This window comes from Balaenoptera physalus, assembly GCF_965194825.1.
Source record: "Balaenoptera physalus genome assembly, chromosome: 1".
Taxonomy (NCBI): domain Eukaryota; kingdom Metazoa; phylum Chordata; class Mammalia; order Artiodactyla; family Balaenopteridae; genus Balaenoptera; species Balaenoptera physalus.
The window spans coordinates 66,003,066-66,027,690 of record NC_138882.1 but is presented as its reverse complement, the minus strand read 5'-3'; the positions used below and the strand labels follow the sequence as shown (position 1 = coordinate 66,027,690).

The 24,625-nt window shown below is 50.6% G+C and overlaps 1 protein-coding gene across 2 annotated transcripts in view; it reads right to left on the bottom strand.

Moving 5' to 3' along the window:
* Positions 1–24,256, bottom strand: part of FAM78B (family with sequence similarity 78 member B) — a 105,660-nt gene extending 81,404 nt beyond the window's left edge. For both annotated transcript variants that reach the window (XR_014256977.1, XM_082438912.1), the window contains exon 1: positions 23,791–24,256. Coding sequence is in view for 1 of the 2 variants with exons in the window: in XM_082438912.1 (XP_082295038.1) it covers positions 23,791–24,053 (263 nt within the window). In the remaining variant the exon portion in view is untranslated. The remainder of the gene's footprint in view (positions 1–23,790) is intronic.
* Positions 24,257–24,625: the final 369 nt, after the last annotated feature.

Genomic DNA, 24,625 nt, shown 5'->3' with positions numbered 1-24,625 from the left:
CTCGTCTTATCCAGACTAGCAAATCCCCTGGGCTACTCTTCCTGTGGACACCATCAGCCAGGCTTGTGTTGCCCCAGAAATAGCACAGTATGTTCTTTCAGCCAAAGAGTTGAACAGCCCTGTTGCTTTCTCATGCAGCTGCAAGTTGGGCTGTCCTACTTTGGAGATGAAGGTTAAGAGGCTGGACTCTTCCACGATGCAGAGCAGGGTGGCAGCCTTCCTACCACCACTGCCAGGGCCCCCTCGAAGGCAGGATGTGATGAAGGCCATGCAGGATGTGGGGCAGGGTGGAGGCAGATTTCTCCAAACCCTTTTGGAGGACTGCTTTAAATGAGCAGGAAAGAGAGGTGTAGAGCACACACGTGTCTGACACCCTACAGCAGAGCCACACTCTTCTTAGCTAGAAAATAACCTTTCTAGTAGTGACTAGGATATTCCAGGAGCAGAATTGCTACCTACCCACTGCATCCGCCTCCCCACCAAACCTTCAAGTGGGCAGATACCATGTTCATTCTTTCATCCACTGCACAATCCACTGCCATCATGAGACTCCTAAGAGTTGCCCCTGTCCTGGAGAGAGAAGGCTGACTTGCTGGGAAAGAGCAGAGACCACAATCAGGTGAGAGAACTGGCCCCAGCTGGATTGCCGCCTGGGAGGATTTGGATTGGACAGTGAAAGTGAATATGCAAATTAGACTCCAGACATTGTTAGTGCCTAGAGACTGTGATTATAAATCTGGGAAGCCAGACAGCAGCATTACAGAGCTCTGGGCCTTCAGGAAATGATAGGACAACTAATAAATCTGACCAGAGGAGGGAGAGAGGCACCATCATCTCCGCTCCAGGGTGGGCTGAGGAAACTGACCTGCAGAAGGCCTCTGTCCTTTGCTAGGATGCTGATGCTGAATAAGTCATAGGGTGTGCCTCAGTTTCCCTTATTGCAAACAGTGGGCGAAGTTGCTGATTGTTAGGAAACAGCTGAGGTTTCTAAGAAAATACTTGATGATAAAACACAACAAAGAAGACGTTTTTTTTTTTTGGCAAGATTTGTATCAGTCCTGACCACTGGTCTGTAGCATGGAGAGGAGGGGAAGTGTCCTGAAGTTTACAGAATGGTTTCCCATTATCCTATTCGCTCTCAAAACAGCCCTGTGAGGCAGGTATCATTATTAATGCCTCCATTTTCCAGATGAAGAGACGATGGCTTAGAGATACCAGGCAACTTGACTTGCTCAAAGTTCACGGCTAACCCACAGCAGAGCTGTGGCTACAATCTGGCCTTTGGACGCTAAAGCCCAGGCTACCTCTGTAAGTGAAAGTAGCTAAATTAGAGGCGCATTAAGTGTCTACAAAGCGGAAATCTTCATGTATTAGCAATGCTCCCTTGACATCGAAGGCTGGGCCAGTGAGCAGGCAGAATGCTCATAAAGGGCTCACCCACCGTGGTCCAACAGATATGTATGACATGCCCACTGCGGCAGTGACATATAAGGTGCACAGAGACAGTCTCTGCCCTCATGGTCTCTAGTGCAACAGAGAGATAAGTCAACATGCAATTACATCACAGTCAGACAAATAGTTGATGGGGCAAGTGCCCCATCACAAGCAGAGGTTTGGGGACATCGAAATCTCCATGAGTTTTACTCCAGTTATTGAGCAAGACACCCCATTTCCCTGCATATCCTAACAGCATCAAACAACTGAAGGAAAGGAGTTGGAATACTGCTACCTGTGCATTTTCCATGTAGCTTTGAAACCACTTTGTCTAAGACAGAGTTTCTTAAAACTATTTCAATTGAGTGTTTACTATGTGCTGGAGGCTGGGCCCCTACAGGTACTTAAAAAGTTTGTTAAACAAATAGATGTAGGATCTTCACAAACACTCTGCAAGGAAGGCATGTTTCTCTGCGTTTTACAGAAGAGGAAAGCGTGTTCCTACGAGGAGGTGATGAGAGGTGCACATCCATGTGGGGCCTGGTAAGGGGTGACCTACAGATGAGTGGCAGCCACGTCTGGTTGTCCTAGCTGCTTCTAGAGGCAGTCCATGACAGCATGCATTGTCTTCTGCATCCACATTGGTGCATGCAAAGCCGTACAAGCCAGGGACAGACGGCAAGTGCCCCCCACTCTGTTGGAGGGAGACTGCTCCGGGCTGGATGGGGTGGAGAAGGGGAGGGGGCAGGCTGACAGGTGCTGAGCTGGTTCCACAAAAATGTGGTGCTCTCTGCACTCCTGGCAAGACGTGCCGACTGTGAGAGGTCCTGGGTTTCCCTGCTCTGAGCACAGTTCCCCTGTGAGCAGACTGGCTACGAGGGTGATTGGCACAGTGGCAGACGGCCCTGCTCTGTCCTGGGGCATGTCTGCATGGAAGGGCACTGCTGCCTTGTAGAGGTCTATACCCAGGTGGGTCACTAGGGGATGCTGTGCAATGGAAAATGATTGGTAGTGAGTGGAGGGGTCAGACTGCACTGAAATGAGGCTCTAGAGTCCTGGACAACTTGGGTCTATTTCAGCTTGGGACTATGTCCCCAGAAACCCACTTCCAAACTGGAATTTCCCAGATGTCTGGGTCTTTTGCGTGACCTCACCCAGGCCTGGGAAGACTGCATAACTGAGGCTAGAACACGGGGCAGCAGCAGAAGCCTTAAGTCCATGGAGAGGCACTTGCTGAGTACCGGGTACTGAGCTACAGTACATTGGCCCTCTCTTCAAGGGTACTGGGGTCTAGCTGGGACAAGTGGGAGACTATTTTTATATGAGGACTGACCATAAGACAAAGAAACTGGTTTTGTTTGTGATTTGAAGCATCATTATCATTCCTTTAGGTTTGTGTATAATCTTGTTTATTTCAACCAAATTATAAGTTCCCCAAGGGTGCAGCCTTGTCTTCTAAGTCTCTGACCCCAGAGTTCTAACACATGAAGGCATTCTAGGCCTTTTTCTATGGAATGATGTATGGGCAACTAGTTGCATAAAGTAGGTTCATCTTAAATCTACTGAGTCCCACAGGCCTAGAACAATGGATTGACGGAAGGGTTACCTGGAAAGGAATTGTGCTTATACCCTGAGTGAGGCAGGGAGACACGCTCCAGGATCAAACATGCATAGCACAGGGCTTCTCAGGTCAAGGAGCTCAGTCCATGAGGGACATGGCTTGGCCAACAGCACCAGAGGCCAAAGAGCCCAGTGGTTAGGGTGTAGACTCTGGAGCCAAGATCATTTGGGTTCAAAGCCCAGCTCAAAAGTGCTGTGAGATCTTAGACAATCAGTTAATTTCTTTATGTCTGAATTTCCTCATCTGTTAGTGGCCATAATAACAATGCCTAGTTCATACGGTTGTTGTGAGGATTAAATGTGTTAAGAGATATGAAGTATCTGGGAACACATAAGTGCTAGCTATTAACACATGGAAGAGGCTGGGGCAGTGGAAGGGAGGGACACCGAATCCAGGCTGGGGGAGGGTGCCAGGGAAGGCTCTCTGGGGAGATACATCCTGGCTGGGAACTGCACGTAATTTGGTGTGGCTCTGGCTGAGGGACCAAGGAGGGACAGGCAGATGAGATGGATAAGAGACGCCTCTGGTCCCCTAAGCAGGGAAGGTTTAGCGTAACTTGCTAAGGAGTTTGAATTTTATCTCGAAGGGCATGGGGAACTGTAGGAGACTTTTAAGTAGGAGGGGGTGACCTGATCAGACTGATAGTCTGAGGTTCTCGCTCTGACCGTGATGCAGAGGATGGCTGGTAGAGGGGAAGAGTGTGGAGATGGGAGGCAGGGAGGCCAGTAAGGAGGCCATGGCGTTAAGGCAGGTGAGAAGCTGAGGCTTGCACTAAAGGAGTGGGGATGGAGAGAAGAGGGCAGACAGATCCGAGAAAGATGAGTTAAGTAAGTCATGTTAAACAACAAGACTGGCAGATACTAAAACACCAACAATAGTAATATGTATGGAGCCCTTAACCAGGCCCCATGCTAAACAGTTGGCATGGGTCATCTCATTTAGTCCTTACCCACATCCTACAAACCTCAGAGGGGTGCGGGGTGGTGGAGGGATGGGGAAAGAACAGACGTCCACACGGACTGGAGGACAGATAAGACACAACCTACTAACCTACCTTTGATGAAAATAAAAAAGGAGATTTTATCAAGGAGTAAGTAATGATAAGGAAGCCAAAACAGCTGACAAAAGTCACCAGTGAAATCCTGAACCCGAATCAGTGGGTCCAGTAACCAGGGTTCCCAAGGAATAAAGGGATTGGCAGGTCTCTACTGTTAAGTATTCAGGAAATAAATACCAAAACGTAAAATTGCCTGACAGTCTGCAGTCTGTCAAATGCGTGTGTGTGTGTGTGTGTGTGTGTGTGTGTGTGTGTGAGAGAGAGAGAGAGAGAGAGAGAGAGGGAGAGAGAGAGAGAGAGAGAGAGAGAGAATATGTTTTCACAGATCCACGCATGCTCCGGCATTTGGATGGGAAGAAAGAGCTGTGTGTAAGAGGGGGTCTAGGAATGGGTCTCATCCTCCTTATGAATGATCTTGATGTGGGTGTCACAGGAATGAAATCAACAGATGGCAATAAATTTGTAGGAAATGAAAGAGACAGATTTAAATCCAGGATCACAGGAACCCTTAAACTGCTTCTATGCAAGGGAGGCATATGAACATTAAATATTTCCTGAAGGATTAGCTCAGTTCTGAAAGGTGGGAGGCAGGGACAGGGAGGAGGAGGCCGGCTGTCCTCATGATGGAGCAGGAAGAATCAGAGAGTAATGGGGCAGGCGGAGACGGGAGCAGAGAGAGGTCTCCCATTCATCTTAAGCTGTACTGGCTCTTGACAGACAGGGAGTGGGTGGCTGTTTATTTCTCAAACCTCAGCTATTTTCTTCAGCAACAAGGTGTAAACTAACTCTGCTCAGGGCAAAATCTTCTGCTGCAAAGGGGAAAAATCACATCAAAGGTATAGAGCCCACAGGGGAAGGAGGGACCTTCCAGGGAGGCCCCCTCTCTGTTCCCCACAATGGTACCTCTCCCAGAGGCTCCCCTAGGAATTCATTCATCTTTCCATAAAAAAAGCAACTCCCTCTTCCAACCCCCTGCCTAGGAAAGGAAGAAGTTTGGGGTTTCTTTGAAAGAGCCAGAGATGGGGTGGGTGTTAGGGGGACTCAACACCTGCCAGGCTTGACTATCATTTGAAAGGTACACATCAGCCCCCAGTTCCTTGGATCTCAAACTTTGCCAGAGAAGACAGGTGGGAGGAGGCCCTCAGGTTGGGTTGAGTCCATTCTAGTCAAAGTGAAGGATGTGCCCCCCAAATGGCCCTGGGACAAAAAAATCCGAACCGTTGTCTGACATCCCCAGGATGCCAAGGACTGCGGTCATCACCAAACCTGCCTCAGACTCTCATCTCTTCCATCAAGGTTGTTCCTATCATGCTCATCTCTCCAAGTCATAGGTGCCTCCTAGACATGGAACTGAGGCAAGATTTTACGTTCTGGATGATTTTCTACCTGCCCAGCCTGTTTGAATGGCAAAAAATATCATTCCAGAACACATCTGGCATCCTGCCTTCCAGGGCGTTCTGCAGGTTGGTACCAGATGCCAGCTTGGCATCAGTGCTTTGCCTGGGCTTTCAAAGAAAAGAGGGCTTCTCAGTGGGCAAAGGGGGTGTGTGGAAGGGCCTGTGTGGTACAGGACATTCATCTGCTCTGCGCTGTGTGGAGGAAGAGTCAGATGTCTCCCCCAATTCCCTTCCAGCTGCTTCATGAGTTTAAGAGAGGCCACAAAGCATTATCTTAGCAAAAGTCAGCAGAATGTCCAGTCCTGGGTCTGTATATGATCAAAGACAAGCTCAAGTCTGACACATTTGTGGCACCCAATGGGGCCCATCTATGCAAGTTTTCCAAATGAAAGGGGATTGACTCTTTTTCTTGGTTGGCTGCACATTAAGCTGATGCTCAAATTCAGGACCCAGAAGGCCAGTGGGATGGCAAAGTGGACAAACAGTGCATAATGAGTCAGAGGACACTTTGTTAGCCTATGCCTGCATCCTTCTGGCCTTGGACAACTCACACCACTTCTGAGTCTTTGTTTCTTCATTTGCAAGAGAAATGATACCTTCTCTACCTTTAGTCTCATAGTTACTCTGAGAAGCAAAACAAATGTTATGAGCCAAAGCACTTTGTAAGCTTTTATTACCAAAATGAAGGATGGTTATTAGTAATATGGCTTGGAAGGGCCAGAATCTTCCCTGAGGACAATTCAGGGGAGTGCTTTAGGCCTTCAGTTCAATGGACTAATGTCTCAGAGTTACTGCCACTGCCATTTTGTTGACAAGGCTTTTGACCTCAAGGGCCAATTTCTACCTTCTTCATTCAGGGTTTTATGGCATCTGGGACCACAAAGCATTGGGTTATTGAGGATCCTGTCTGAGTCACTTTTTCTACCTCTGAATTAACCTTATTGATTATTGGGTCAGGGGTGGCACATTAAGCTGGCACTCACATTCAGAACCCATAAGGCCAATAGGATGGCAAAGTGGACAAACAGCGGGGAGTGAGTCTCGGGGGACATCTCCGTCAACCTCTCAGCAGAGGCAAAGGGCCTCCTGAGCATTGGTGTTCGTTTCATTTTGGCTCGTGGGGCCTGGAATTTTCCTGGGCTTCCTTTTCTAGAAGCATTAGTTCCTTAGCCTTCCCCAGTATTCAGTGCTCAGGCTCAGTTTACGACTCTGTGATAATGACCTACAGTTCCTCTTTGCAGGTCTCATCCCCTGCCACCAAGCACACACACACAGCCATCAGCGTTCCTAGAAATTCTGAGCTCATAACCTAATTCCAGGCCTTTGAGCTCTGAGTCTGGTTCTCACCCGCCTGGGGTTTAAGCGAGACCACATCTAGGGGGAGATGAGCAGAGAGGTGGTCAGGAAAGAACAAAGTGCAGCTCCGCAAGCCAGCAATGGACACGGGGAAGGCTGTGTGTGAGGTGAGGACAGCCAGCAAAGTCCTAGGGGTTGCTGAAGGTAACAGCTGGCGTCTCTTACTGGAACGCTGTGGTTCCAGAGATAAGAAGCAGGTGCAATGCCGGCAAAATAACACCCAGGTGGGAATCAGTGAGCAGGAGGCCTGGGGAAGTCTGCTCGTGGCTGCTGCCCGCTCAGGCCAGATCTCATCTGAGAACAGAGTCCAGGGGTGAGCAAGTTAGACCCAGTAAGGATGCTTTAGGGAACTGGCACAATTCTGCCCGGAGAAGGCTGGATGAAAAGGCGACTTAATGGTGGTTGTCAACTGGTTTCTACGCATCTATAGGGTTCTCCCTCCTCTGGGTGAGCTCCCTGACCACGAAGCTTATGCTGGACCCAGCACAATGCCAAGTACCAAGGTGCTCAAAACACCAGCTGGCTGATCCAGCTGGATAAAGGGCTTTTACACAACCACAGCAGGTTTTTCTTCACGGTATGAAACACTTCCCAGCACAGTTCCTGGCACACACCAGGTATTCAGTAAATTTTTGTCCATCTAGTTATTTGTTCACCCATTTAAAAAACACGTAACAAAAACATAGTGCCTGCAACGCCTCAGGCGCTGTAACTAAGCACTTTATAAACTCATTTCGTCTTCCTAACAACTTCATGATGTAGGAACTATTATTACCCCCTTTTATGAATGGGGAAGCAGAGGCACAGAGAGGTTAAGCTACCTGAAGCTACACAGCAAGCAAGTGGTGGAGGCAGCATTTGAACCTACGTGCAGAGGCTGCAAGGTCCATGCTTTTTAACACTACATTGCCTTCAGTCAAAGAGGAATGAAGGGCGATTTTCAGTGACCAGTGGCTCTGAAAGCCATGCCCTTCTCCACTGCGGCACACTCTTCCTGTTAATCTACGGCTTCATCTGTAATAACACCAACTACAACAATGATTCTCTAACTCTGTGGTCCACCCACGTAGAAGCCCCAGATGAACACAAGGGAAGATGTGAGGGGTCTAGAGAGCTGGTAACACAAAGAATTCAAATCTTGGATACTATTCTTTCAAGAGTGGTTTTCTTGGCTTACAGATAAATCCTGAAATACCTTTCATATGCGTGCAGTTTGGTAAGAGTGCTTGCAATAGTTTTGTTATCGGATGTTCAAATTACTTGCTGTTCCCAGCATTCTCAAGCCCTGCTTGGAATCTGAAGTTAACTTTTCTCTTTTAGGTGAAGCAATAATGTACTAATAATGGCGGTCAGGGCATAGATTTGGAGTCCTTTGAACCTGGTGTTAAATTCTGGTTCTAGCACTGTTACACGATCTTTCAAAAGCCTCAGTTTCTTTATGAGTGAAATAGAGATAAGATGAATTTAAATGAACTTTAAATGAGGTATAATTTGGGTAAAACACCTAGCATCTCATGTTTGTCTTGTCCCTATTAGGTGATGAACCAATGATGGTTATCTGAGTTAGGAAAGGACTTACCCTGACAGTCAAGTGGGTGAGACACAGCTCAGATTTCTGATGGGTACTAAATGGACGTGAGGGGCGGGACAATTCATTCTACCACTTGGAGTCAGGAGGCCCAGCCGACAATCGTGGTTCAGACCCTTTCTTCCCAATACAGTTGTCTATTAGGCTAGGCCATTCCTGTAGACTGTCGTTCCATTTTGGAGTGTGTTTCCCAGAGAAATGACAAGATTTCATAAAAAAAATTAAATTCACGGAATTGAATTGCTATCAAAAGCACAGACAAAATTTTTAAAATAAACACAATCCTTCGAGGATCTCAACTGGTCTGCCACTTAACTCTTTGTATGACTTTGGACAATTCCTTTTACCTCTTTTAACATCTGGGCTTTTTTTTTTTTTTTTAAGCCTGTAAAAAAAAATAAAGGAGTCAGACCCAGGAACTCCAGCATCTTTTCAGCTTCCAAAGTTCTATCACTTTTTCTTTGACCAGCATCAGCTACCTAAAGGGAGCAATCAATTTGGAATCAGATGGCAACTGTGGCCACTTCCTCACTTAACCTGCCAGATCGCTTAAGCTTATGGAGCCTTGGTTTTCCCCTTGCTACATGGACAGTAATATCATCTCTAAGAGTGAGCATGAAGTTCAACAGAAGTAACATACACGAAAGCATTTTTGTAAATGCTGAAGTGCTAGCCTAGTCTTTTGTCATCGGAGTCTAGCTTTACGTGGTCCCAACCACCTTGAGATCTCCACAGCCCTGAATAGCTCAACGTAGGGAATCCCCCCCTCCTGCCTCCACCTCTGGAGAGAATCAGCCTGCTGAGTGCCAGGGCCATGCCAGGCATGCGCGCCTTCTCAGGGGTTCCTGGGTATGCCTTCCAAAGAGCAGACAGCTATTGGAAAGCATACCCCGCCTCCCTCCCACACTCCTGCCTCCCGTTGGTCTTTCTCAGAGCCATCTGGAAGAGAAGGAGGCAAAACAAGCTCACGAACTGCCAGAAGCCAAATGCCAGTGCAAAATGAGCCTCGGGGGTAAGGCCCAAGGAAGAAAAGTGTGGAATCCTGGAGCCAACTCGAGCCTCTGATGCTACAGAGAGACACTGAGGATGGTTGTGCTCGAGCGGGGTTCTGAGGCTCTCCAGGAAAGCAGCTTCTTTTCCAGCAGGACATTCTGGCTTGTCAAGGCCAACTCGGGGCCCTGAAGTGTGTACAGATGGGTGGCAAATGCAGTAGTCATTCAGCAGTCGCTTACCACACGGCAGAGACACTGGGTCCGCGGAGAGAGCAGTTTGCGCCCGTCAGCCGTGCCCAGCGCCCAGTGGGGGTCTGACGGGCTCTCTCTTCCTTAGCTGTGGACCCAAGATCCTCAGAGTGCCTTGGCTCCCCTCCTCACCCCCAGCGCCAGAGCGCTAAGAAACCTCAGCTCTTTCTATCAACGCGCCTTGCCTAGGCAGACAACTTGCTTTAAAAGACATTCATTCAAACCAGAAAAAGTAGCCACTGAAAGCTCTGTCTATGGCTGAGGAACAGAAGGATCTAGCAAGCAAATCATAATGTGGTAGACTAAATATCTTGAAAAACCCTCCATTACAAATTTCTTACTGAATCCACAGTTGAGCTTTGCAAAATAAACCCCCAGGGGTCAGAAAAGGAGAGGAAACTGAAAACCAAAGAGGTAAACAGGCTCAGCCTCAAAATGTATAAAGAAACAGTGGACAGCCCTGCAGGAAGAGTCACGAACACACAAGCAAGAGGGAGAAATTTCAGCAGGCTTTCTCAGTAATTGATAGATCAAGCAGATAAAACTTGGCAAGAACACAGAACATTTGTATAACACAGCTAACAAACTTGAGCTTATGGACATAAGAAATAGTGAAAACACATTCATTTAAAGCATACATAGAAGCCAATCAGAAATGTTCAGAAGTTGGATGGAGTGACCCGGAACTGGGATTTTGAACTCACGTGGAAAGTGATTTCCCGCAGGGGGACCCATCTCAGTTCTGTCCTGGGTCATGCATATATCACACCGCTGACAAACGGGTATGGCACCCGAAGAAAATGAACACCTGAGACTGGAAATGATTGCATGTAGAGTTGTAACAGCTCAGGAGTTCATTGTTACCTTGTACATTGGTCTGCGCTCTTGAACTCTGGATATATACTTAGCCCTTGACCTGTCCCAGGGAAGACAGCCCGACCGTTACACCCACTTCTTTTTCTCTGGTACTCTGCTTCCATTTAACCAGAGGTGTTTCTAAGAGAATACTTTTTCAATGTCTTTGTTCTTTCAAAATGGCATGACAACACTCCAAGATGCTTTTCCTTTTCGTGGAAAGTCATCAACACTAGCGTGTAATTCTAGATCCCAATCCTGATGCCCAGACATTCCAGGAAGCACCAGATGCTGAGGGAAAATCTTGAAAAAAAACCTCTCGGCATCCAAGTAGGGGATTTCCTTCTCAGAATAACCACCTAAACATGCCTGTGTTCTGATCTAGAAGCATCCCTACTCTGCTGGGCTCAATGGTGGTTGTTTGTCCAATTGTAGGGTACCTGGCCTATGACTCCTCAATCCTGAGTCTGAAGACATTGATACAAACCGCAGAAACTGTGGCCCCATGTGAGTGGAGAGGAAACTGTCTTAAACGCTAAGTGGTCGCAAACAGTCCCCCATGGGGGCTGTGCCCGAGTGTCTCGGCTTCAGTGCTGGACCCACGCCATTATTCATCCATTTGGCGAAAGAGATTGGTCGCTTAATAAAAAAGTAACGGTGCACAGATCCTAAGGTCGACAGACAGGGTTTCCATGAAAACTTTCTCACGTCGGCAAATGCACCTTCCTCGTGTGGACAAATTCCCCCCTTCCATTCGGCGCTGAGGCCTGGTGGTTACTGCGGGAGAAACGGGCCCTCAGCGCTACATCTGCACCGTGACCCCTTTCCGTCAGCCTTTCTCCAGGTCCAACTCTCGGTATAAGTATGCAGCAGGTCCATCTCTGAAAGTCTTTCCAACGGTGACTAAGCAACCCCACCGGTACCCAGCTGGTCTAGATTCCCTGTGGGATTCAGGTCCTGAAGAGACAAGCTCTCCAGAGACATCTGAGAGGAACCGGCATTGGCCAGTGCAGGAGGATGCCTGCCTCGACCACAGAGGGGCTGCTTTGGCATTCCCAGCTCCTACCCTCCCTTGCGTCTCAGAAGCCTCTCAGCTGGGGCCACTCAGCTTGGCCACCCGCCTGGAGATGGTTACCTTAAGGGGCTTTTCTGCAGAGAAGACTCTGGAGTGTGGCTGTTCTCTGGCCTCGGGGCGGGGGGGGGGGCGGTGAGAGCAGCTGCCACCCTTGCTTGGACCCCGCCTCCCCCGCCCCCAGCTTCACACCCGGCAGGACAAAAGGTCAAGAGTTTGTACCGACTTGTCGGGCAGGAACTAGGCTGCATGTGGCTTCCCTGGGCCCTGTCCACCCCCCATCAATTGTCCTCTTTATCTTAGGGTCTGCTCTCGACACCCAGGCCTTTCTGATGGCTGCTGAGAAGACAAGGGCAGTACAGCATGTTCTGAACCCCCTTTCGTACTCCCTCTCTCTGCTCCAGACTGTGCGCTGACAAGCCCTGAGTGCTTGTCCAATGAATTCCCTCCTCCCTGCCCCCACCCGCTCTGGGGATGTCCACAGCGCTCTGGTCCTAGCTGTTTCAGCTTCCTCACCAGACCTCTGGAACCTAGTTTAGTTGCCCCTTTAAGTCACAAGCAATTTTCCTCATAAAGATCATCCCCACTCATGAGATGAGAGTGGAAGCCCAGTGCAGTCTCAGAGGGTCCAAGGAGGACAGAGGATCTCATGGGCGCCCCCGGCGGCAGCCCCCTCTGCATTTGTGTCTCCTACCTCAGAGGGAGAGAGTAAGCCCGACAGGGAGGACCCAGGAGGACAGGGGGCCTGGGGGCAGGCGTCCGGCTGAGGCCCAGCAGCTTGAAGAGTGCCTGGCCCGAGCAGGGAAACCAGAGGGTCAGAGAGCAAGCAGGGAGACACTGAGATGGACACAGAGACAGCACAAGTGGTGGACAGGGACAAAGGCAGGCAGAGCCTTCAAATACTGAAAAATATACTTCATATACTTCAAATACTGAAAAAATCAGGCAGCAGGGCTGATCAGACAGGTACAGGGAGCCCTGAGAGTTACAAGACTTGAAAAGGCCAAGCCAGGTTGGTGGGACAATGGGGAGAGTCCCAAGGAGGCCAGGAGACCTAAAGGTGCCTCCTCCTCCAGGGAGGCCTCCAGGGAGGGCCAGGGGTAGGTCCCAAGTGCAAGTTTTGAGAGGGAGGGCCAAAGCTGGAATGGGACCGGGTGTGGGGAAGGCAGACCCCCTGACATCACACTGGATTTCCAGAGTCTTCCTCGTGAAAGGCAGTCTGGAGTGGTGCAAAGATCTTGGGTTCAGCCAGACAGGCTGCTTGGAGGCACAAACTCGGCCCCTTCAGATCCCAACAAGGGCAAAGCAGATTGTATTGTAGCCCTGACCCGCTGGCTCCTGCTCCCCCCCACCTCCCACCTCCTTTAGAGTAAGCAGACACAGGACAATTGGATCATGCCCCTATGCTAAAATGTATCGAGTTCACAAAAAATAAAAGGGGGGAAAAAAAATGGAGAAAACCCAACTAAAAGCCACAACAGAAACAGAGTCTCCAGGCTGCTAGGATCTCCCTCTCAGACGCCCCCATCTGCTCTGCTCCACAGGGGCCGCGCAGCTGAGCCCTGCTGTCAGGGGAGGGCCCTGGCCCCCTCACAATCTGTCATCTCTGATACCACTTGGATCCCGTTTCTTCTGGAGCTGCCAGGGGCCATGGAGCTATCCTGCCTGTCTGTGGGCAGGGCCCAGGGGCCCCGGGATGGCATCAGCGCCTGCCCTGGGGGGGGGGGGTTGTTGAGGGGTGGAGAAAAGGATTTCTGGGTTGTTGGGCATCCATGCTGAAACTCAATTTCCGATTTTTCCATACACCCCTCCTCCCCTGGGCTGCCGAGCCCTCCCATTTCCTGCCATCTGTGATGGGCGTCTCTGGGGAGCCCCTCTGTTTTCTGGCTTGCTAATCACTGCCTATGGACACTGGGAAAAGCCTGGTTTCTCTGCTCCTGGCAACTGTGTAGACATCCCCTGGGCCCATCTGAGTTCCTCTCTGTGCGGCCCAGGGCTGTGCTGCTTCCTCCCTTGGGCCCGTGGCCATCTCTGCCCACAGACTTGGTCCCTCAGCAAACGGGGGGCGGGGGGGGTGTGTGTGGAAAAACAGGCGGTGGTGAGCCCTGATGACTGCTTTACAGACCAGGGGTGCCCCCTGCCTTGACCCACGGAGCGAGCCACCTGCTCCCCCTCAGGTCTGGTGTGGCCCGGTGGTGAAGAACGGTGGCTGTGAAGTCGGAGGGACCTGGGTCTGAGGCCCAGTTCCAGCACTCCCTCGCTGGAGTTCAGTGTCCTCTCTGGGCTTCAGTGTCCCCATCTGTGAAATGAGCAGCTGGGCCAGACGATTGCCCACAGGGCCCTGACACCCCCAAGTCAAGGAGGGCTCTGCTGACCCACCACTTGCATTTTCCCGGCTGTTCCTCTGCCCTGTAATCTAGACTCTGCTATGACTGGCAGCTGGAAGCAGTCACGTGCAAGGCAGCTGGAAGGGCGGAGTGCTGACCTGGGTGCTGGGATGGTCTCCTGGGTCTGACCCCGAGACCCCGATCTCATTAACACGCCCTGACCAGCTGAGCAAACGGGCTGGGAGGTGAGGAGGCTGCTTGTTTCCAAAGTGATTTCAACCCTTTGTTCCCCAGGTCCCCACAGCAAGCACAAAAGCAAGCACTCAGGAAATATCCTGAATGCTCCCTGCTCATCCATTTGCTCATTCATTCACTCTATCGTGCAATCATTCGTTCTTAATGTGGCAGGGAAACATCATAAGGAATCACTGGAATTCTGGTTTCTGATCCTGGCTCTGTCACTTATGAGCTGGGTAATGCTGGCAAGTTACCTACCCTCTCTGGGCCTCTGTTTCATCATCTCTAACATGGGGAAAGCATGGCACCTGTCTCTCAGACAGTGCATATGAAGCATTTAGCACTGGATAAGTGTTCAACATTAAGTTGATCATCATTAAGTTGAGTATGTTGTTCATGGCCTCGTGGGGAGACAGACAATAAGCAGATACCTGCCCACTCCTTAAAGTGTACACATGTCCCAGCAAGACAGACTCCCGGCTCTGAAGGCCAAGAAGAAATCTTCAACAGGAGTTTGGGTTTAGATTTTTGGCACAAATCTCTTCTCCATCCTTAAACAAGGTGAAGGCTATTTATGGAAGTTTGAAAGGGAGTCTCAAATATTTGAGTCACTTAAAACCTGGTCTTGAAGTGACTTCCCCAGGCTCAGCCGTGGAGGCTGCCATTTTGGAATGGAGGCTCAGCTGGTGGCTCGTGGGAGGGGGAAGAATGAGAAGGCCACATCCTGTTCTCTTTCAAGCCTCTCCCTCCCCACACATACCAGCTCCTGAACCCTTCCTCCCGCCCATGCCTAGGGCAAAGGAACATCTCATTGGTCTGTTTCTGGCAGTTCCCAGGCTTGCCAAAGGCTGTCCCCGTCACCACTCATGCCCTCAAGCCATGACCTCCTTGGCCTGCATGCCCCCTCAGGATGCTGCAGAGCTTGCTGACTGAGGATGCTGATTTATTGCTGCCCATTAGCCAGACCTCTGACAGCCTCTGAGCACCCCGGCCTGACACAGCCCACAAGCCAGCTTGGAAAGGTCAGGTCTCAAGAGAGGAAGCCAGCCACCAAGGTGCCATCACGTGGCACATGGCCATGTTTATTTTGTCTTAATCAGACAGTCTGAAAATTTCTCTTTGCTTCTGTTGAACATATTTAGATGTTTCTATCTACCTTCTCGTGTCTTCAGAGGCCATAAATGACGCCCCCCAAAGTGCCCGTGTGCCGACTGACCCTGGGGTGCTCAATGGCTCTGAGCACGTGACTCTGAAGATGACCTCTCGCATCCCCACCTCCTATCCCGGGTTGGCGCTGACCATGCACTTGGCTCAGGAGGGCACTAGGGCAGGAGCTGGGAGCCCTGATTCTACCAGCGCCTGCCCTCATGACCTCAAGTGACCTTGAGCACATTACTTATCTAATCAGCTTGCTTATCTAAAATGGGAAAAATGCTTACCCTAAATAGGTTTCATGATTATTTTGGGATGATGTGAGGTCCCCTTATAAAGGGTTTCTTCTTCATGGTTTCTTCTTATAAGGAAACAAAATCATGGAAGTATATGTTAAAGATATACTAAAGATATATTGGAAAGAATATATTAGAAATGGTTTCGGACACAGATTATTTCAGGTGTGGGTCTCATCGTCCACCCAGGCTGGCAACTCCAGACCTTCCTGAGCCTGGACAGCACAGCGGACATGCTCTAGTACCCCCCCAGCCCTGAGTCCTCGGCTCCTCATCTGGGGCCTGACTGGTACACCTCAGGAGGACCTGGGGGCAGGGCAGGCAGTCCCCACGAGGACATGGCCGAGTTGCAGGCATTGCACCAAGGACTGGGAGCGGCCAGGGCCCTGCATGCTGCTCATCTGCCCGGGGCAGATCCGGGAGGGCGACCTCTGGGCGGGGCAAGAGGTAGTAGCTACCACCCTCCGCTGAGTATGAATGGAAAACAGCCCTGGCCCTGAAGGATCTACAAAGCGACTCTCTCTCCTCCCCTCTGGCTCTGAGTGGGGCTGTGGGAGAGCAGTGGCTGATGCATGAGGGACCCCTCTCCAGAGTGTGAATGCTTCTCTCTGCCAGGGGAAGCCACAGGGTCACAACCTCCCTGTTCCTTGAGGCTGATCCAGAGTCACCCTCTAGTAGTAATCACAGCCACACTCTATAATAATAAAAAAGCAACATGTGCACAATACACTACAGTTTGGAGAGCCCTTTCACACTTTTCATCTCACTTGATTCCTGACCCCCAGCCAAGGAGACAAGACAGATCTTTTCATTGTCTATTTACATGCATACAAACTAGATACTGGATTGTTAAGGAACCTGCCAAAGGTCACACGGCTGAAAATCGAACCCATGTTTTCTGACTCGAATCCCTGTGCTGGGGAGCCAGCTGCTATACCTTCAACTGGCACAGTGAACAGTTCCAACTGGCTTGTATCAGAGCCACCGAGGGAGCAGGGTCCACACAGCTAACACACTGGCCTGAGGGGGCCTTGGAAAAGGAATAATAGTATAAGAATTCCTGGGAGCCAGCGGAATGTCCGATGAGCTGATGGTAGAGCCAGGGGTCCTTCCCACCACCAGAAGGGGGTCCTCTTTTCTTCCTAATCATCTGTCCAAACAGCAATTGTCTGGAGAGTTTGAGGGATGAACAGACTCACAAGTCCAGTAACTGAGTGGTCTGGGTGACTGTCAGCTGGGGTCCAGGGCTGTCCATCTGAGCTGACATGTGATTCCCAGGGAAGATTCTGGAGAAGACAGCACGGGGCTAAAACCTGCAGTCCAGACTGGCCAGCTCGGGGTCCCTGAGAGCTGAGGAGGCATCCCCTGCTCCCAGGGAATGAGCTTCTCAGCAATGGATGGACCTGGTCCCTTGCCCTCTTGGCTCCACCCTCTCACAAAGATTCAGCTCAGCCACTTACTAGATGTACGGTCTCATCTGACCCCCCTGAGCCTTAGTTTCCTCATCAGGTATAAGAGTAGCTTCCAGCTCCCAGGGCCATAATAGAGAGGGTCAGACAAGATCAGAGTGCTACACAAATCAGAGGGAAAGGGGATATTTGGGATCTTGCGTCTTACACCAGATTCTGCATTTCCTTACTCAATCGCCAGCCTTCTTTAACCTGGAACGTGAAGCATCTGCAGACCTAACCCCGCAAACAGCATTTGCCTCTGCTGTCATGTGGAAGGTCGCTGACATCTTGCAGTCCAACACCTCCCAGCTCACCCGTCCCTGCTTTCTCCATCCCGTGCAGCTGTATTTCAGCATCCCAGGCTACACAAGCCACATCCCGTTGTTAACTCCCATTTATTTCTCCCCTTCTCTTTTCTGAATCATTTGTTTCCTCCCCTGTTCCTCCTACACCTCCCCTCCAGCTCCAGAGTTGTGCTTTATCTCCAGAGAGCTTAATGCTTCCTGATAAGACCAGCTAATCCTCTGCTGCTCCTCTTTTGCGGAGATGGAGAAGATTAGAGGCAAAGGGTCAGTCCGCCTCCCCTTCAAGGGCACTCAGGACTTTAATAAGGGAATTGGATCCTGCTTTCCCATCTGATGCTCTGGGACTGAGGGTCCCCATCGTTTCTGATGAGGAGCAGCTCTCGCTACTTCCAGATCACGAGGCCCCTGACTGAGGGGGTGTGATGGGAATGGGGGATGGGTGTTGATGCAAGTCTCCGCGGGGAGACAGAGGAAGTAACAGATGTGAGCCCTGTGCTGAGGCGCATTGGACCTGGTAGGACAATGCACCTGGAGACTCATCAGGCTCCCTGGACAGATAAGCCGAGCTGGCCCTCAAGAGCAAAATGCCCGAAGGAGGCACCTCTATGACCAGTGAGAGCCACACTCACAGCCATGCCGCACACGCAGCCGTGAACAAGGGCGGAGGTGTTCACTTTGTGGGCAATGACCCTATCAGGCAAGGTATTTAAGTGATTGCTAGGGCCATCACCTCCAGAAGCCCTGGGGTTCAGACCGCGAGTTAATGATGCAGGTGGAACTGTGCTACGACAAGGTTTCTATGTCCCATCTCCTTGGGCAGACGGTGAATGCCACTTTGTAGTAGGTGACGTGTCAGTGAGGCTTCAGTGTTTGCTGAACCTCACTCGTGGTGTTCAGAACACCTCAGGGCGACAGAAGAAGTGACGGACACGAGCCCTGGGCTGAGGAGCAGCGGATCTGGTGGGATGATGCAGGTCAAAATGACACAGAAGCACAGCGGAGTTAAACTGTATGTGCTACGTGACTGCTGGAATGTCAAGAGTTGGACAGATTTGTGGGGTTGCCGTAGGTTTTATATGAAAAGCTAATTCTGCAGAGGCATGATTTGTTGAAGAGGACACAGACTATTTGAGGTCAGAAAAATGGCTCCTTTATTTATTTTTATCCAATGTTTATTGAACTTCTGCTATGGGTCAAGCACTGTTCACAGAGAATAAAATGGATGTAATACCTGCTTTAATGGGGCTCATATTCTTGTAGATAAGTCAGACGTTAAATAAACATATAATTACTTGCTTACTTGCAACAATTACTTGCAACAACTAAAAGAATAGTGTATTACTCAAGAGAACAGGAGAACCCTAATTTAAACTATGAACTCAGGGCTGCCTCTCTGAGCAGGTAACAGTTGAGACCTGAATGAGGAGCAGGCATTTTGCGAGACAAGCGTGGGCGAGAAGAGCATTTCAGACAGAGAGCAGCACATGGAAAAGTTCTGAAGTGGGATGAAGCTGGTTCCTTTGAAGAAATGGAAAAAGGCTGATGGGGCTTAAGAACAGAAATCCAAAGAGTGGGAAGAGATTTTCAAGTTTTATCTTGATTGCAATGGAAAGTCATTAAAGGGTTTAAGCAGGAAAGCGACAGCATTTATGTTTTTAAAATATCACTCTGGCTATCGTATGGGGGATAGACCAGAGGGAGGGCAAGAACGGAGGTGGCAAGTTTGGTCAGAAATCCTCCATCGGAGCAAGTGATAGGTGATGGTGACATGTCCTAAGATGGAAGGGGTGGATGTGGTGGCTGGATTAGAGCTATCTGTGAGATGCAGTCAGCAGGATTTGATGATGGACTGGACGTCTGGGGAAGTATCCAGAGTGACACCCAGATTTTCAGGTGGAGCAATCCAGGGACTGGAGGTGTTATTTATTAAGATGGGAAAGAACGGTGGAGGTGCAGCTTTTGGGTGGGAGCTACAGCAGAGATCAAGAGTGCAGGTTTGGATACATTAAGTTCAAGATGTCTTTCAGACAGCCAAGTAGAAATTGTATGTAGGCACACACACCTACACTGCAGGTGACTGTGTAGCACAGAGACCATCTGCTGCTATTGGGATGGATGAAATTACCATCCATCCAGTATGGCGTGAGAAATGTCCTGATGAACTGTCCTAGGAGGTCAGATAGAGGAACAGCCAGAAAAATAGCATGAAAGCTAAATGATGGAAGGAGTCAAGACACAGGAAGCTGTCAACTATGTGGAATATTGATGAAAAGGTGAGCGTGTCTCAAAGTGCCTGCTGGATCTGGCAACGTGGAAAAGCCCAGACGAACTGAGCAAGAACAAATTTGGAACAGATAGAAACCAGCTTGGATTGAACTGAACAGTCAACAGAGGTGGGTGGGTATAGTCAAAGCCTCAACAGTGTTGGCTCTGAAGGAGGAGTAGAGAGACAGGCAGGAGCTGTCTCCTGAGAGGAGTAAGCTCTGACCTCCTCAAGCTTCACCCAGGACAAGGTTCTCCAAATTCTATACCATCAGCCCTAAGCTGACCAGAGAGCTCCCTACGGCTCTAGAAGACAACGCACATGGGCTCAAAGGGAGTGGGAAGGGCCTCCAGCCAGCCACTGCCGGCTCTCCCCTTGACCTCAGCTTCACCTTCATCCTTGGCACGTGAACCTCACTCTTTGTTCTTGGGTATTGTACTCTAGCATGCAAAACTGTTCCATCATGGGGTGGGGGAGGGATGGATTGGGAGTCTGAGATTAGCAGATGCAAAGTATTACATATAGAATGGATAAACAACAGTCTTACTGTAGAGCACAGGGAACTATATTCAATATCCTGTGATAAACCATAATAGAAAAGAATATGAAAAAGAATGCATATATATGTATAACCGAATCACTTTGCTGTACAGCAGAAATTAACAAAACATTGTAAATCAACTATACTTCAATAAAATAAATTTAAAAAAAAGAAACTGTTCCATCATAAAGGTCTCATGCCTCTACTGAAAAGCTCCTGTATGCCCAAGAGGCATGGAGAAGGTATGAAGAGCTTCCTTATACTCTTCTGGTTAAGAAGACCTGACCTTACTTAACCTTCTCTTTTCCAGATCATATTGTCCTAGGCCTTCCCCAACAGACCCTTTCTGACCTCATCTCCCACTGTTCTTCCCCCTGAAAGCTCCTCTACTACCTACGCATGCCCCCTTAAGACACCTTATATTTTCCTACCGCCATACCTTTGTTTTTCCCCTTTAGAACTAACTAGTCCCTCCTCCTTGCCTCACTGAATCTTATCCACATCTCACATTCAGCTTGAGTCCTTACACATCTAGAAAACCCGGCCTGGTCCCCTGCCCCTCTCTCTGGCCTTCCTCCTACACTGCTTGGGAGCACTGGCTTTTTCTGCGTGTGCCCCTACCTCCTACACTGAGGATCAGTGACGCTGTGTGCTTATTCCTTTGTTTTCTTTGCTGGCGCTGGTACATCAGAGGCACTTGGTAAATATTTGTTTATTGATGGGTTGATTGAGAAAATACAGTAGCCCTTCCTCCCTGAAGGATGAAGCCTTGCAGTGGTCTCAGCAGGGCTGCATGACCGGGGCTCATCAGGGCCAAATGAGAAATAAGTGGGTTCCACAAGCATTTATAGCCTGTTTCCTGTAGAATTATTGAAGGAAGTTCCAAGTCATTTGAGTTCAAGTTCAAATTAAGCTCCGGCCATCCTGACCATCAACTATTTCAAATGCTCCTGTAGAAGCCTACTCGTTTTTGGAAATGTTGCGAATTTAAACCACAAAAGCTCATGTTTTCTTTTAAACCTATAGATAGAAGTTTCTTGGCATTTTAAGTTGCGGGTTTCCTCTGGCATAGTCCCTTTTAAATGTTGAAAAGGTAGCTTTCTAACCTACACTCTCTCATCGTGTCATGCTTCATGTAACAAGAGCATTGCACAGGGGTGAAAATTCAGCCTGCAGTGTTTTTTCCACTCAAGGTACTGGCTAAAGTGGACATAGTAACTAACAGACTTCAGTGACTTTCATGCAATATGAGTTTCCATCAAAAAGTTTACACTGATGAAGTTTTCAGGGCAGAAACATTTTGTGGAAATTGGTTCAATCAAATCTGGGCTCCAAAGTGGCCTTAGACACATAGCAATTATCGCAGCCATGAAGAGACAGGTAGACCCTTGACCCATTTCTAAAATAATATGCTTTGTGATTTGCTCCCTGGTACCAACAACAGGAAAACCAAGAATCTTAAAATACAGAAAGTGGTAGTTTAAAGGCAAAACTTTTTTCCCAAATCCCAAAGGCAAGAATTCAGCAAGGAAGGGTCAGGGAAGATGTGTCCCTCTGGGCGGGCACCAACTCATGCCCATTAAAGCAGGTTCCCATGAGGGCATATCCTCTCATAGTCAAGGAAGTTCAACTACCGTGTGTGTTTATACCTCACCTCGGCTTCTCCTGAGGTAGAATATACTTTCTTTTATGGAAAGAATGATTTATTTGCTTTCCGAGTACTAATTTACAAGAGATGTGAGGCAACAGAGAGCCTTGGCTGTGCAGTCTTGGGAAAAGTAAGGCTGTTTCGGCTCAGTACCTCCTAGCCTCCTCCAGAGGGGCCCCAGGCTGCAGTTACAGCCCCCCAGCAAGGCTGCACACTGCCATTAGGGCCAGGCCAACAGGACAAAAGGGAGGGTGCCCTTGCCCTGTCTGGGGCTTTCTCTGACTTGGCTGGAAATAATAAGTTTCTTAAAAAAAACATCTTCAAGAGACACATGTGTTCAGATATAATCATTCTTTCGAGGATGTGTCTGTTTTTAAATGGCATGATTCACCCCAAATAGTATGTCCCCCATTTCTCATATCCAGCTGCCATACAGAAAGACAAGAACACTCTACGTGCACAGGCACAGAAGAAACTGGGCTGTCACACTTCTTCCCTAGGAAGGAACTTTCTCCAGCATTTAGCTTTTACGGTTAAAGAGAAAAGTTCAAACTCTTTGGGGTGGGGATGGGAGGGGGGAGAAACAAAGCGACCTGTCAAAATTCCTTTTAGCACCTACGACTAGTGTTAACTCACATGCTCTCAGAGTGCAATAAAAAGCCTCCAAACTGCTGTTAAAGAGATAGTTTGACCTTTTAAAATGGAAACTCTCCCACCTTATATCCATATTCAAAAGATGAACCTTGGGAACTCTAGAGTTTTAGATTAATAATGAAATGAGGCTGCCTTTCCAGAACAGGGTTTCCCTACAGGCTGCAAGCTAATTAGGGTTCTCTAGACCTACATTGTAACAGCAGGTAGAACGCAGGCCCCAAACCTTTTAGCCATTGTAGTTGCCAACTGCCCATAGTCTACTTCTGAAAGGAGGCTGGCAGGGAGTCATGAAAATTTAGTAAATAAAGAAGTCCTGGACGCGACTGTGGAGTAGCCTGCGGTTCCGGGGCAGGCTGTCGGCCCCTGGCGGCAGAGGAGTCGCCGCGATTTCGGGTCTCCACCGCAGCCGCCGAGCTCGGCGCGCACCGAGCGGCGCTGCTGAAAGAAGTTGGAGAGCTCCCAGATCGCCAACAGAATTCGGCGGTGGGCGCTGGGGAATCACTTCCAGCGTCGCAATCAGTAAAGTTTTGGAGTAAGTAAAGACTTTAGACCGACAAGAGACCCATACTTTCCTTGAGCATAAGACACACACCGCACCACGCCAGCCAGAGGCTGCTCTTACAAGGCCATCAGCCCTGCTCCACCGGGACGCGCCCGATGCCTTCCAGTTCCCACCACCCCAGTACTCGTCCAGAGGGAGCCGAGCCAGAAAAGCGGCTCTCCCGGGTTTGCGGTTCCGGATGCAAATGCCTCCAGGCTTCCCGGCCCGGGGGACAAGGGCTAGAAGTCAACAGTCGAGGGAACAAGGGCAGAACCACCAAGTCCAGCTGGGACACCCGGGACCTTCTCCTCCAAGCCCGCTCGGGTTTCTCCAACGGACGCGCGCGGCACAGCCCACGCGCCCCCGGCACTCCACTCCACTCCTCTCTACAGGTCCCCCCCAAACTCTTCCCGGGAAGCCCCACAAAGCACAGACGGCGCCCCGAAACTCCCAGGGCACTAGCCAGCCACCCCCACCTCCGTCTCTCGAACCCTCCTTATCGCACCGTTCTCGCGTTCATGGGGAGTCAGAAGCAAACCACGAGAAAATGCCTTCGCGAGGAGCCTCCCTACACACACCCGCCCTGTCACTGAAACAAAAGCGTAGGGAGGAGGGAGATGGAAGAGGAGGCGGGAGGAAGGTTTAGAAAGAGGATGGGGAGAGCAGTAAGAAGGAGCTGGAGAGGAGGATCGGGATCAGGAGAAGAGACCGGGGCCAGGGACCCCGTTCCGACTCCGCGCGGCCGGTCGCTTACATGCCCAGGTCGCTGTAGGTGTTGAAGAACTCCATCTGGTTGCACGCCTGGATCCAGCCCACCACCCAGGTCTCGTGGCGGGGGATGGGGGGCATGACCACGCGGGCCGAAGCTTTGAAGTAGGGGGTCTTGTAGCGCAGGACGATGGGCGAGGTCTCCTCGATGCGCGTGGGGCACTGGTCGATGGTGGCGCACACATCGTACACCACGATGTTCTCGCGCCGGATCCGCGCCTTGCAGGTAATGCTTTGGATACAGCCCATCCTGCCGCCCGGCGCCGGCGCGGCGCGGCGTGGGGCAGCGCGGGGGACCGCGCGGGCAGCCGGGGGCGCCCGTCACACCGGCATGGCGACGCGCCGCCCGCTCCGGGTCCGGCTCAGCCCGTGCCTAGGAGCGGTGAGTCGGCGCCGGGCATTCTCCGAGGCAGCCCCCTCCTCTCGTCGCCGTGCCGGGTCTCCGCTGCCCCGACGCCCGCCCGCCCCTGCCCACGCCCGCCCCCTCTCTCCGGCAGGGCGCGCGGAGCGTGCGCTCCTAGGAGGCGGCGGGCGCCCCCGCCGGCTCCAGGGCCGGCGCGGAGGGCAGGGAGGGGAGCGGCACTGCGAGGAGTGGTGCCCACCCCGGGCCGGAGCCCCCCGCCCCTCGCCGGAGAGGAGGAGGCGGCAGCGGCGGCGGCATGTAGCCGGGGGAGGGCGGCGGCGGCGGCAGCGCCGGGTCTGTCTGCCTCCGCGGTAGCAGCAGCAGCAGCAGCCGCCGCCGCCGCCGCCGCTGCATGAACCTCTGCACCGCGGCTGCCCCCCGCGTGCAGCGCGCCCAGAGGCTGGCGAGCGGGCGGCCC